A 13710-nucleotide genomic window follows, 5' to 3' on the forward strand; every position below is an offset into this window, starting at 1 on the left:
GTGGTAATGAGGGAGGCGGGCAAGCGCTGCCTTTTCACTTCCCCACCCAAATTGATCCTCACGGATTGAACCGATGACCTTTTATCCAGCAGAGCAAGCTGCGTATGCGAGCTGCAGGGCCAGCTTGTCGAGCTGCAGGGCCTCTGTCGTGTAATAGATTACTTTGAGAAAGTTGTGTCGGCTGATAGCCTACCCCTTTCCCTGCACGCATGCAATAGCCTATTAAGATGAACCCAACACTTGGACAATTTTGATATACATGTATTGAAATAGGCTATAATTAAACTCTCACACATCCCCACCTATTAAAGAAACAAATATTTGTACATGTGTATGTTATAGCCTATGATGAATGAAACGTCTAATTACAGTAAGCACAGGCTTAGAATGAGGACATGATATTAGGCACAACATTTTAGCCTAAACTGAGTGAAGAAAAGATAAATAATATATAGGCTACAATGCAATAAGCCCTATCTGTGTGTGTGTGTGTGTGTGTGTGTGTGTGTGTGTGTGTGTGTGTGTGTGTGTGTGTGTGTGCGTGTGTGTGTGTGTGTGTGTGTGTGTGTGTGTGTGAGAGAGAGAGAGAGAGAGAGAGAGAGAGAGAGAGAGAGAGAGAGAGAGAGGATGATGGCGGAGTCGAAAGGAGCAGAGCGGTAAAGAATTAGATAAGCAGAGTATTTTGTTTGATAAAGAATACAGTGTTGTAAGGTTTCCAGACCAAATTTCAAGCAGAAGGCAAACATGTGCATAACCTGATCAGCCCGTGACGTCAGTCAAGTTCAAATATGACGTCTGCCATGACGTCAGATATGACGTCAGTTCATTATAGTATAGCAAGGGTTCTACGTCACCTGTCTCTCTGGGAGATTATAGCAGCAGCTGGCTTCACGGCAGTCCTTCTCCCCTGAAGCCGTCCTCTGAAGCCGTCGTTTCGCCCCACCCACCTCCCCAGTCCGCCACCAACGAGTCTTGACCCCTGTAGGATCCCCTACAGGGGGGGGGGATCCACTATCCTAGCCTATGCCGATGCCCTCCTCTCGCCTCAACAGGAGCGCCACGTCCAATGGAGTCATACGCCAAAGTATTTGCCATGCATGCCGATTGCTAAATACAGTTAGTTAAATCCTACCCACTGGCCTCTCATGATTGAAATTGGTATATGATGCGATGGAGATTACAGCATGCATCGGAAAATGTATTCAAATTCATTTGCAGAAACAGTTAAATGCCATTCTTAAAATGAACACCTGTTTGATATTCCTGTTTGATATTTTTTCTTAACTTGGCATTAAGAGTTTGATCCTAAAATAAGATCTCCACTCGGGTAAAACATTGGGAACAAATCACATTATATCTGAGATAATGAACATCAGGTAATTTGATTGTCTTTTATTGTTGTTTTATTGTCTCTGCTGGTCTGAACTCTGAGCTGGCCGGTCATGTTGGAGTAGCAGTTCGTTTGGCTCCTGTCAGCACTGCTTCATGTAGACAGGAAGGATGACCACATCAACGATTACATCATTTCCTGTTAAAAAGCTCAGTCTGTAGCAGGAAGTAGTTCAGGAGATTCAAACGTCTGAACTATCTCACTCTAAATATGATGACTTTGAACATATGACAACTGTTACAGACTGACCTAACTTTCACATATCTGACTCCTCCCCCTATTGCAGGCCTGGCTGAGCTGCTGCTGTCTGGTACAACTGAGTCTACAGGTGAGCTGATGGTGCTGAAACACTGTTCGTAAATAGTCAGTCAGTCAATCAGTACAGTCACGCTGCAAATAAATAAATAAATAAACCCCAACGATTAACCATTCCTCTCCTCTGTATTTTTATATTCTTCCCCATTTCCAAGCTCTCTCTCTCTCTCTCTCTCTCTCTCTCTCTCTCTCTCTCTCTCTCTCTCATCCAGTCTCTCTGGATGTCAGTCCCAACAGACAGCAGTTCTTTCTAGGAGAGTTTGTCTTTCTGACGTGTGAGCGGAGCTCTGCTGGTTGGAAGGTGAAGAGGAAGAAGAGAGGACACAGAACTCAGGAGTGTGGAGTTCAAGGAGACTTTGGGAGGTTTGATGGATCCTCCTGCAGCCTGTCTGTCCTAACATCAGACAGCGGAGTTTACTGGTGTGAAACTGTGGAGGGAGAGAAAAGCAACAAGGTCACCATCACTGCATCTGGTAAAGTAGCTAACTAGCTCTGGTCTAACTACTAACTCTGTCTATATATGGTTCTGGTCTGGGCTAACTGTGTCTATATATAGCTCTGGTCTAACTACTAACTCTGTCTATATATGGCTCTGGTCTGGACTAACTGTGTCTATATATAGCTCTGGTCTAACTACTAACTCTGTCTATATATGGCTCTGGTCCGGACTAACTGTGTCTATATATAGCTCTGGTCTGGACTAACTGTGTCTATATATGGCTCTGGTCTGGACTAACTGTGTCTATATATAGCTCTGGTCTAACTACTAACTCTGTCTACATAATGGCTCTGGTCTGGACTAACTGTGTCTATATATGGCTCTGGTCTGGACTAACTGTGTCTATATATGGCTCTGGTCTGGACTAACTGTGTCTATATATAGCTCTGGTCTAACTACTAACTCTGTCTACATAATGGCTCTGGTCTGGACTAACTGTGTGGCTGGGCTTGTGTCTCCTGGTACTTTTCAGGCAAGCGTGTGATCCTGGAGATTCCTGCACTTCCAGTGATGGAGGGAAGTGATGTCACTCTGCACTGTAGAGACTCGTTCTCCAAGACCTTTGCATATTTCGTCAGGGATAACACCAGGATTGGATCTGATCCTAGAGAAGAGATTACTATCAGTAATGTCCAACAATCTGATGAAGGTCCCTACTGGTGTAACACTGGATCTTATGTATCTCTACAGAGCTGGCTGTCTGTCAGAGGTCAGGACACTCACATTCACCTCCTGTTGATATGACATGGCCGTTATTTACAGTTGTGTTTAAAGAGATGACCTACTGACCAGATAATGAACTGTATCACTTTCTGCTCCTTTCTCCTCCAGCCCGTTCTGGTATTGTTCTTCCTCCTCCTACTACTGATGATGATGATGATGTTGATTATGGTGATACTACTACTACTAGTACGTACCACCAGTCCTCTCTCCATATCTTGTGTTTAAGATATGACTTACATAGCCTGGTAAACCAGCCGGTCACGTGAACTCACATTTAATTTCCTTCTTCGTTTCCATCTGGCCTGAAGCCTTCACAACAGTCTTTGCAGTGGGCAGAAGTTGGGCAGGTGTACAGTACTTGTCTTGACAGACAACTCCTTCAGCCAATCAGCGTTGGATCCAGTCAAACCCAAATCCACTCAGGAGAACAGCAAAAACTATTTTCCACCCAGAAACTCTGCTGTTGCATACTCCTGTTCTTGTTTAATTGTTGATATGGAGTCTATTTCTGCAATAACTGCACTTTATGGCTGTTTAAACTAGTCGAATGTTGACATTACTCCTCGAGGCGGACAGCGAAGGAGGCGGCCATTATTGTTTTGCTAGCCATGTTCTGATTGGCCGGTTACGATGTCAACTACGAGGCGGGTCGCTGATTGGCTCGTCTGCTTTGCATTTTCTGCAGACAGCCCTCCCAGAGTTGGGGCCAGACGGTCCCGCAGAACGAAATGAAATGTGAGTTCACGTGACTGGTTGGTTTACCAGGCTATGACTTACTGACCAATAAACTACATCACTTTACTGAATGACTTTCTCCTGCTTTCTCCTCCAAAACGTCCTCCTCCTACCACTCTTCTGTCCACCTCTTTCTCTCTTCCAGCCTCTCCCCGTCCTTCTCCCACCTCCAACTCCCCCTCCACAGACGCTGCTCACTTCCCACTCCTCCCAGTTGTAGGAGCGCTGCTGTCTGTGGGTCTACTGGTCCTGCTGCTGATCGGAGGACTGCTTCTCTGGAGGAAACGAGCAGGTATCAAACCTGTCAAACTGATCTAGTTACAATAGATTTATACTGTAATTAGATCAGTTACTGTGTCTTAGATACAATAGATCTGCGTTGTAACTAAACGAGTCGTTGTGTCATTCTCTATTACAAGCGTTGACTTGGTAACCAAATGACTGGGTAACCAACCATCTGGGGAGTCCTATTCTAAATATCTTGTTAACTGCTCTTTAAACTTTAAGAGCACAAGCTGAAATAATTGGTAGTCAGAGTCAAGACTGGAAAAATAGGCTAGATTAGATTGTAAATGACTGCAGCAAACCTGATGAAGACAGCCTGGCAAAGTAAAGATATTTGTGTCTTGGTGTGAAGCTATATTCTGATAGTTCCTCACTTCTGCCTTTCTTCTCTAACTGAAGCTCTGTCTACTTATTCCTCCACCACATCCACATTCTGCATCCCATTATGCCACACTAAGCTTGGTTCACACCGGGCACTATTCAGAAGCAGAGCTGAAGATGCGTTGAACAGAAGCTGAGTGTCACGCTAAACCGGTCACACAAGAAGCACTCTCTTTTCCTCAGTGCCTCGCTCGGCGATGCTTTCCCCCCGCCCACAACTTGCATTGACTCCATGCCTGCCAGCTCGGGTTCAGCACACTGCATGCTTGGAAAATAGAACAGAAGCCTGAACTATCGCTTCAGCATGGCTTCAGCGTGGTGTGGTGTGAACCATCTCGCCTGTTAACTCATTGAGTGCCAAGGACGGACATGTTCGTCATTTCAAATAGTAACGTAGAGTGCCAAGGACGGACATGTTCGTCAATTGCGTTTTTTGACGGTGGGGCGTCGATCAAAGCCTTCTGCCTCTGATGTACAAATATTATAGCTATTGGATGTGTCTAACCTATTTTACAGAACCCTTAGGTGGCGACAGTGCTCTCCACATAACAGAAAGGCAAGGAAAAAACAAAGAAGAAGTCGTTATGGAAACGGAAATCGCATTGCATCCGTATGCATCGATATGCTGAAGCACGTTACTGCAGCTGTGCCTGCAGCAGCCAATCTGCTCCCACAATTGAGCCGCTCCGTGTCGGTTGCGACAGCACATCTGCACATCCACACCGTGGAGTTGTTATTATTCTCAACTGGAAGCATCGTTGCCGGTGACAAACACACGCGGAACGCTGTAAAAAAGCCTGGCTGTTCCGCACCCTTCACTGTGCGCACAGCAAACTCAGCAGAGAGCCACCACAGACAGGAGGAGGAGTGTGCAGTTGAGGCGAGGCGGGGCGGGGCGGGGGGGGGGGGGGGGGCACGCAGAGCAGCACGCAACACCCAGACAGACCCAGGCAGCAGGACAGGATTGACAAACGCAAGCCAGAATATCCGATACCCACCAGCAGCAAATCAAAACCAGCAAGAAGCTGCAACCAGCAGCGCACGCAGGGGCCAGCGCTGCTGGTTGTAGCTAAAAATATTATTCTGCCAAACAAAATTCCCTGGCCTAAACTGTTTTATTGAAGGAAATTATTTTTGAGGTGTGACTACATTAGAAAAGATTAGCTTCAGAGTCAGTGATGTGCTTGAAATGATTAATTTCACAAAAGGCCAATTATCTCAGCTTCTAGAAAAAAATTGCTTTTTTTGGATGAATCAAGCTATCTTCTCCGGCTCATAACTAAAGAACGGAAAATGGGATCAATAAACTTTTTTTTGCAGATGATAGAATAGAGTCTCATCGTTCTTTGTGCGTGTTCAGTGTTTACATAGTAATATCACACAATATTCTGTGGGCCTCGAGAAATCACTGAAAACGCTCTGAAACTCTGGCACTGGGAGCGTCCGTTCTCCAAAAGTGGCTGGCACTCAATGAGTTAACAAGGATGCCAAAATATGTGACGATGTTTATTGTCTTTATTGGTATTTAAAGTGGTACATAAACATGAGAGCACTTACATTTCATGACCAGACCCGGGCAAGAAACAAAATATTGAGCCATTGTCTATTCGAAAAAGGAGCTTCTTGGTTTCTTTCTCTTTCTTTTAAGAAACCAAGAAGCTCCTTTTTCCACTGTTGATCACAATTTTGACTTTGAGCTTGCTTGCTTCCACTTCTAGGTTCCGCCATTGTCTATTCACCTTATGTAGAAGAGACAGTCTGGCTTGAGAGACTAACAGGAAGTGTAAACAGACAAGTTCCGATTGTGTTTACACTTCCTGTGAGTCATAAAGGTCTGACTCATATTTGAGTCAAACTAGGTTTGACCAAGTGAGTCAGACTAGTTTGAGCAGGTAAAACAGCCAGCGTTTTGAACAGGAAGTCGTGACATAATGAGTCAAGTGGGCGGGGCTACATAACATGAATAGAGAGCCAAAGTGAACGTCACTTCCTGCCTTTCTCTGTGTACCAGCATCTGAAAAAAGGTTGCGAACAGAGCGATACGTTACTTGTTTTGATCCCTTTTGAACTGTGCCACAGGGTACACATGTAAATTTTGGCATTTTAAAAGTTATGCATGTCAAGAAAGTCGCAGTTTGTCTGAACTGAACTGAAACGTAAGGTTTAGTTTTGTCAATCGACAGTTGTGCGTAGTTTATCATATATAAATGATAAATATCATTTATCATATATAGTAAGTGGGTAAGTGGGTTCTGTCTGTTTGCGTTTTTGGTCCCAAATTGTGAGATTTGTGATGATTTTGGTCAGTAATGATATCACTCGACCACTCGATGATGTCATCAATGGTCACTCGAGAAATTGTGATGTCACGTCATCAGTGATGCAAAGTTGAGCAATTGTGCATGCCAATACAGCAGGCGAGGCAACGCAGCAGCCGAGCTGTGGCTGCGGGCAAGCTGCAGAGGCTAGGATTTCTAGTAATTTATATAGTGCCACAGTTTTAGCCTGGGTAAACCCAGCCTCCACGTGACCTCTATGTGCTATCAGTCACAAGACTGATAGCACATAGATAGAGGTCACGTGGAGGTTGGGTTTACCCAGGCTACCACAGTTTTACCACAAACTGCGACTTTCTTAACTTGCAAAGTTACATTGACAAACATGATATGTGGACCCCGTGGCACAATAAAAACAGGATCAAAAAAAGTAACGTCTGTCTCCGTTCACCACCATTCATATATTTTCAGACGCTGGTACACAGAGAATGGCAGGAAGTGACGTTCACTTTGGCTCTCTATAGCTTTAGTCTATCCCGGTGAGTGAAAGAGTATGCATGCTATGAACATTAGCACCTGCCTGGGAGCTAAAATGGCTAACTGTTCCAGAGTGCTGGCTGTGTGTTCTACTTGTCAGTGAGCTACCGCTTGCCTATAGTAGTTTGCAGTCATGTGCCTGCCCTGCATTCAGTCTGTCCCCAATGTCATTATGGTCTGTATGGAATGTAAGCTGCTGTGCCATTGAAATGCACAATGTAAATGCAAAAAAAACAAAAAACATCAACATGGTCACATTGTATGATTTATTGTCCATTTCAATTTAAAGGTCTGGTACCATGTCAATACATAGCAGTCCCTCCAGGATTTAGCAGATTTTTTTTTGTGATTGTTGTGATCAAAATGCTGATTTTGCAGCGGCTTTTTTTTTATTTTATTGCTATGCAATTTGCAATATTTTATTTTTGTGCAATTTTTTTTTGCAGGAAAATTGCGGGAACTGACAAAAATTGGAAGTTGAGGAGAAAAATTGTTCCTAAGTACTACTTAATGGCAACTTTTCTCAAAAATTGCAATGGATTTTGTGAAGTTGTATCTGATCTTTTGCGGGAAAATTGCAGGAACTGGCAAAACTTGCAAGTTGAGGGACCAGTTAAACTGATTCCTCAACTTGCAAGTTGAGGAACCAACTTGCAACATCATATTGTGCACTGTTTTGTCGTTTTTGCAGAGAAATTGTGGGGATCTTGAAAAATTGCAAGCCCCCACAAATATTGCGGAGATTTGGTTGAATTTGCATTAATTATTGTGATCGCAAAATCACAATTTCCTGGAGGGAGTGACATAGCAATTACTATTGAATTAAAATAGACATGCTTCACTGTACAGGTCCGGTACTACTGTATCTAATTACAGTATATATGTATAATTATTAGTGACGTTAATGTGTAATAGTCCCCCCCCTTAACGTCTAATTAGAAATAGTTGATACATTGTTAGGAACCTGTAAATGAAGGGTTACCATTCATGTGGATTGAAAACTGAATTCCTCTTTTTCCTCCTCTCCTATCAGCAGAAAGCAGTGCTTCACTTCCTCCAGTGGATGTAACCTATGCTAATGTCCCCATCAGACGGGCAGCCAATAGGAGAGGTAGGCTGTGGAACTCTGTGTGTGTGTGTGTGTGTGTGTGTGTGTGTGTGTGTGTGTGTGTGTGTGTGTGTGTGTGTGTGTGTGTGTGTGTGTGTAATAGGGCTGACCCCCAAAATTCAAAGCTTCAAAGCCTCAATCGTTGCCATGGTAATCAATGTCCAAATCAGCAGTCAAAATGTTTTTGTGTTTGTTTTCCTCACTCAAAGTGAAACTATACGAGTTCCATTCTGATGGGTGCCAGGTGCCAGCCAGCATGTGACCAGCTAAATTAGGTTCACAGGAGTGCTGTTTTGCATCCCTGCATCATCAACCCCTTCAGAACACATCTTTTCCAAAGCTGCTTTAGCAAAACTCAGAGTTTTACTTTGTTTCGAACTCAAGCTCTCACTCTAGTGCCATCTTCGCTGCGCACGCAGCCACTGGAAATTATCCAGTGGCCAAAAATGATCTTTATATTAAACCAAACCACCCACCAACAGGTGGCGTGGTACTCCTGGGACTGAGGCGGCCACCCACATTCCTCTCCCCGTGACTACGTCACGTCCGCCCAGACCCCAGGAGGCCCACTCCTTCTTCCAGCCCGCCTGCGCAACGATGCATCGACGCAGCAAGGCTGGGTAGTGAGAGCTCTCGTTCTCACTCGTAAAACCCGGGTTGTAGCACAACCCGAACGTTTTACTTCGTTTCGAACTCAAGCTCTCACTCTAGTGCCAAATTCAACCGCCCTTGCTGCCTGGAGCACTCCTCAGAGCGAACCGAGAGGCATCGGTGAACCACGGCCGCATGGCGAATCACCCATGCCCAACCGTGTGGCATTTGGAGAGGCAACGACACTATCTTCTTGCCATTGACAGTACCGCATACGCAAAACGCGAACCGGACACGTCAAGACTGTAGTATCTAACAAACGTGTGATGAGAGGACCATGAGGCCGCAGCGTACATGTCCTCCACCGATACACCGCGCAACAACGCGGAAGACGTCGCAACGCCCCGCGTAGAATGCGCCTTGATACCCTCCGGGGGTACCTTACCCACGGCAGAGTATGCCAAAGCAATCGCCTCCATTATCCAGTGTGATAAGCGATCCTTGGAAAGGGGTCCGCCCTGGGCCCTCTGCCCGAAACAGACCAACAACTGGTTTGAAGTGCGTAATAACCGCGTCCTGGCCACGTAGGCCGAGAGCGCCCTTACGGGACACAGCATGTGCAGACGTCGCTCCTCGTCCGAACTCAAAGGCGGAGGACAGAATGCTGACAATTCTATGACCGTAGACCTAAAGCTGGCATTAATATTCTTAGGTTGATAGGCCGGGTTAGCAACGTAACCCTGTGCCCATCATCTGCGAAAACCATACAGGACTGCTGCACCGAGAGGGCGATCAGGTCACCAACCCTCTTTCCTGACGACAAGGGCAGCAGCAGCGCGGTCTTCAAAGACAGAAACTTCAAATCGATGGAGTCCAAGGGCTCAAACGGATGACCCGCGAGCCCGTCCAGCACCGTAACCAAGTCCGATTTTGCGCAACCTACGCGCTCCCTTCATGAAGCGTGAGACCAGAGGGAGCGCCCCCACGGGGCTCCCCTCAATTCCCATGTGGCAAGCAGAAATCGCGGCTACGTACACCTTAAGCGACTGCGGGGACTGGCCCGCGTCAAGCAGGCTCTGACGGAAACAGAGAACTGGCCGCACACCACAGTTCACTGGATCCACGCCTTTGTCCGTGCACCAACGCCAAAAGACCCGCCACTTGTACGTGTAATGAGAGCGGGTCGAAGCAGCCCTAGCACTCTGAATAGTGCACACCACATTATCGGGCAAGCCTGTTCAGGAGCCAGGCTGCTAGCTTCCACCTGCTGGGGGAGGGGTGGAGTACCTCCCCTTCCGCCTGGGATAGAAGATCCGCCTGCACTGGCAACGCCAAGGACAGACCTTGCGCCAAGGAGGTCAGGTCCGCAAACCATATCTGCTTGTCCAAAAGGGGGCCACTAAAATAAGCCGTAGGCGCTGCACTCTCACCCTGTCCAACACCTGTCGGATCAGGGGGATCGGGGGAAACGCATAGAGCCCGTCCTGGGGCCACGCGTGCGCCAGCGTCGTGATCCAGCGGGGGGCTGTCCTCTTGAATCGAGAACCACAGTGGGCAGTGCATCGCGCGCCGCGATGCGAAGAGATCGACGTGGGCGCCGCCGAACCTGGCCCAAATCTGTTCCACCACCTGAGGGTGGAGGCACCACTCCGTCTGACTTGGATTGCCCCGAGACAGCAGGTCGGCCCCGAAATTCAGCCGGCCTGGCACATGAACCGCTGACAATGAAAGGACGGTCCCTGGCCGGGTCCAGGTGATGCCTGAGAAACCAAATCTGGAATGGGCGCATGTGTAGCCTCCCCAGTGGGCGCACATGCACTGCTGAGGCCATCAGCCCCAGCATGACTGTGCACTGATGCACTGACACGGAGGGACACAGACTTAGCATCTTTGCTGTCCGCACTGTGCGAGCCTGTCGCTCTGGCGAAAGGCGGGCCAGCATGGCCCGAGAGTCCAGCTCGAGCCCCAGGAAGGTCGCTACCTGCGCTGGGACGCAACTCTTCTGCCAGTTCACCAAAAACCCTAAGGTCTGCAGGTGATCTGTCACCACTCACCACCTTGGTATGTTCCGTGGCACGGACCCTCGAGTCCGCCACTATGAGAGTGTCGTCGAGATAGAGGAACACGCGAATCCCACTTGCGCGGAGGGGAGCCAGGGCTGTCTCCACGCACACCGTGAAGGTTTGTGGGCTCAAAGACATGCCGAACGGCAGGACACAGAACTCATAAGCCTTTCCCAGGAATGAGAACCTCAGGTATTTCCTGTGCCTCTGAACCACGGGGACATGGAAGAACGCATCTTTCAGATCCACGGAAGTAAAGAAATCCCCCGGCCTCAACGCATTGAAAAGGCGGGGGAAAGAGAGCATTCGGAAAGGGAACTTCCTCAGCGTCTTGTTGAGACGCCGAAGGTCCAGAATTGGACGCATGGAACCGTCCTTATTGGGCACGACAAAGTACCTGTGATAGAAACCCGAGCGCACCTCTGCCCTGGGGACCCAGCAGCGAAGTAACCTCCTTGTGGAGTCCATGGACCCCGAATCGGGGACCCCATCGATCGTGGGTGGAGGTCTGGCAAAGCTCCCAGGCGCTGAGCCTGTCGGACAACGATGGTCTCTCGTAGCCAGAAGGAGCGGAAACCGCACCTTTGGTCTACACTCAGCACTGCCTCAAGAGAACCAGGAAAATAATCAAGGACCCAACCCACCCACTCAACAACATGTTCTCCCTGCTACCATCTGGTAGGAGATACAGAACCCCCAAAACCCGGACAAGCAGACTACGAAATAGCTTCATCCCCCAAGCCACCAGACTCCTAAACAATAAACAGATCTACCCCACCATTATGACCAGCTGCTAAGATAACATGTACAGATTTATTTATGGGCAACCGCAATATGTAGACAAATACTTGTAATTCAAATAACATATAAAGATTATTTATGGGCATCTGCAATATACAGTACAGACCCGAAAAGCACAAGAAACAGATGACAATAACGATGACAATGTTCTAATGTAAATGTACCAGTTTAGGCATGACAGGAAACAATGATGATAATGTCGATGATAATGTGGCAGCCTTGCTTACGGTGTGTGAAGGCTTGAATAAGCTTTGTACTGTCTGTTCCACAGGTTCGAACACCAGGGGAAACTCAGACACCATAAGCCTGCAGGTGAATTTCTTTAACTCTTTGTATCTCTGTTTATTCTCATAGTTAGTTTCCACTATTGACTGTATAAATATATGGACGCCATGTCAGCTCCAAAAAAGTGAAGCCAAAACATCTCGATTGCCCACTGGTGGCTGGCTGCATAGGTCATAAATCCCGCCCCCCACTGGTGGCTGGCTGCAGTATATGTCATAAATCCCGCCCCCGTCATGGTAGCGGATGGTACATGAGCTAAATTAAGAAAGCAAAGCACACGTCAAATGCATGTTTGCAGTCAACTTTGGCTCACGTTCGCTCACTCTGCCGCTCACCACCCCAGACAAACCCTGCCGCTTGCACTCCTCGCTCGCTCCGCGTTCCGCTCCGTTTGTAAGCTCTGCTAGCTAGGTATGCTGCTGCAATATCAGAGCCTAGACGCCATACGAAGCTCTCTATATTTGCATTCATTCTCAATAATTGATTTATGCGAGTTGGCAGACTGAAATGGAACAACTAATTTTTATAAAGATAATAATTAACAGATTTACAGTATTTACGGTCCACATTGCGTTCGTCAGCATTTTTTAGGTGGGGAAAAAGCACTGGAGTGCCTTTTGTGAACGTCACCTGCTCCTTAGTTCAATGATTACAATGGTATTTCTCCACCCCACTTTCTCCATACCTGTTGTTGCTATGGACGCTGTGGAATGTCTAAAAAGTGGTTCACGTCACGTGACACTTTTTAGAAAATTGTAACATTTCTCAGCTTTTGAAAGCGCTCCGCTCTGAGGAAAAAAAACGCCAGCTGCAGCGCTTTTCTGGAGCGGCTGCCTTTTGTGCACCTCTTGTTGTTTCTTAATGGGAGAATAGGTAAAATAAGCCTTAAGGACGTGAGCATGTGGCAAAGCGATATGTTTGATACGAGTATAATAATAATAATAATAATAATACATTTATCTTATATAGCGCTTTTCTAAATACTCAAAGTCGCTTTACAGAAAACACAGAAATAAATACTTTAATTTGGAAACATTCATGAAAGGTGGGGACAGTAGGTAGAGTGGAGTGAGGTTAGGAGGAGAAGGCGAGGTTGAAGAGGTGGGTCTTGAGGGCCTGTTTGAAGGATGTTATGGACTGAGATTGACGGATGTGGCTGGGGAGAGTGTTCCAGAGGGTGGGTGCGGCAACTGAGAAGGCCCTGTCACCCCAGGTCCGGAGCTTGGTCCTGGGGATCGTCAAGCAGTTGGTGTCTCCGGACCTGAGGCTGCGGGTAGGGACGTGGCGGGGGAGGATATCAGAGAGGTAGGGGGGGGCCAGGTTGTTGAGGGCTTTGTAGGTGATGAGTAGAATTTTGTAGTTGATCCGGTATTTGACTGGGAGCCAGTGGAGGTTATGGAGGACGGGAGTGATGTGGTCTCGGCGGCGGGTGTAGGTGAGGAGGCGGGCAGCGGAGTTCTGGACGTATTGGAGTTTGTTGATGATTTTGTGGGGGGAACCGTAGAGGATGCTATTGCAGTAATCGAGTCTGGATGTGATGAGGGCATGGATGAGAGTTTCAGCAGCGGGGAGGGATAGGGAGGGGCGGAGGCGGGCAATGTTCCGGAGGTGAAAGAAAGCAGTTTTGGTGATATGATTTGCATGGGGGAGGAGGGAGAGGGTGGGATTGAGGATGAGACCGAGGTTGCGGACATGGGCGGAGGGGGTGATGATGGAGCCGT

At 47.4% G+C, this 13710-nt stretch overlaps 1 protein-coding gene across 1 annotated transcript; it reads left to right on the plus strand.

Annotated features, from left to right (window-relative positions):
* Positions 1-1029: 1029 nt before the first annotated feature.
* Positions 1030-9508, plus strand: LOC310779538 (uncharacterized protein; the record flags this gene model as incomplete). Its single annotated transcript, XM_083640062.1, has 8 exons — positions 1030-1084; positions 1677-1718; positions 1918-2178; positions 2677-2913; positions 3036-3113; positions 3808-3954; positions 8175-8252; positions 9429-9508. 8 exons carry the CDS (start codon positions 1030-1032, stop codon positions 9506-9508), a joined length of 978 nt encoding a protein of 325 aa, XP_083496188.1.
* Between the last annotated feature and the right edge of the window lie 4202 nt (positions 9509-13710).

Source organism: Poromitra crassiceps, assembly GCF_964638095.1.
Source record: "Poromitra crassiceps genome assembly, chromosome: 7".
NCBI lineage: Eukaryota > Metazoa > Chordata > Actinopteri > Beryciformes > Melamphaidae > Poromitra > Poromitra crassiceps.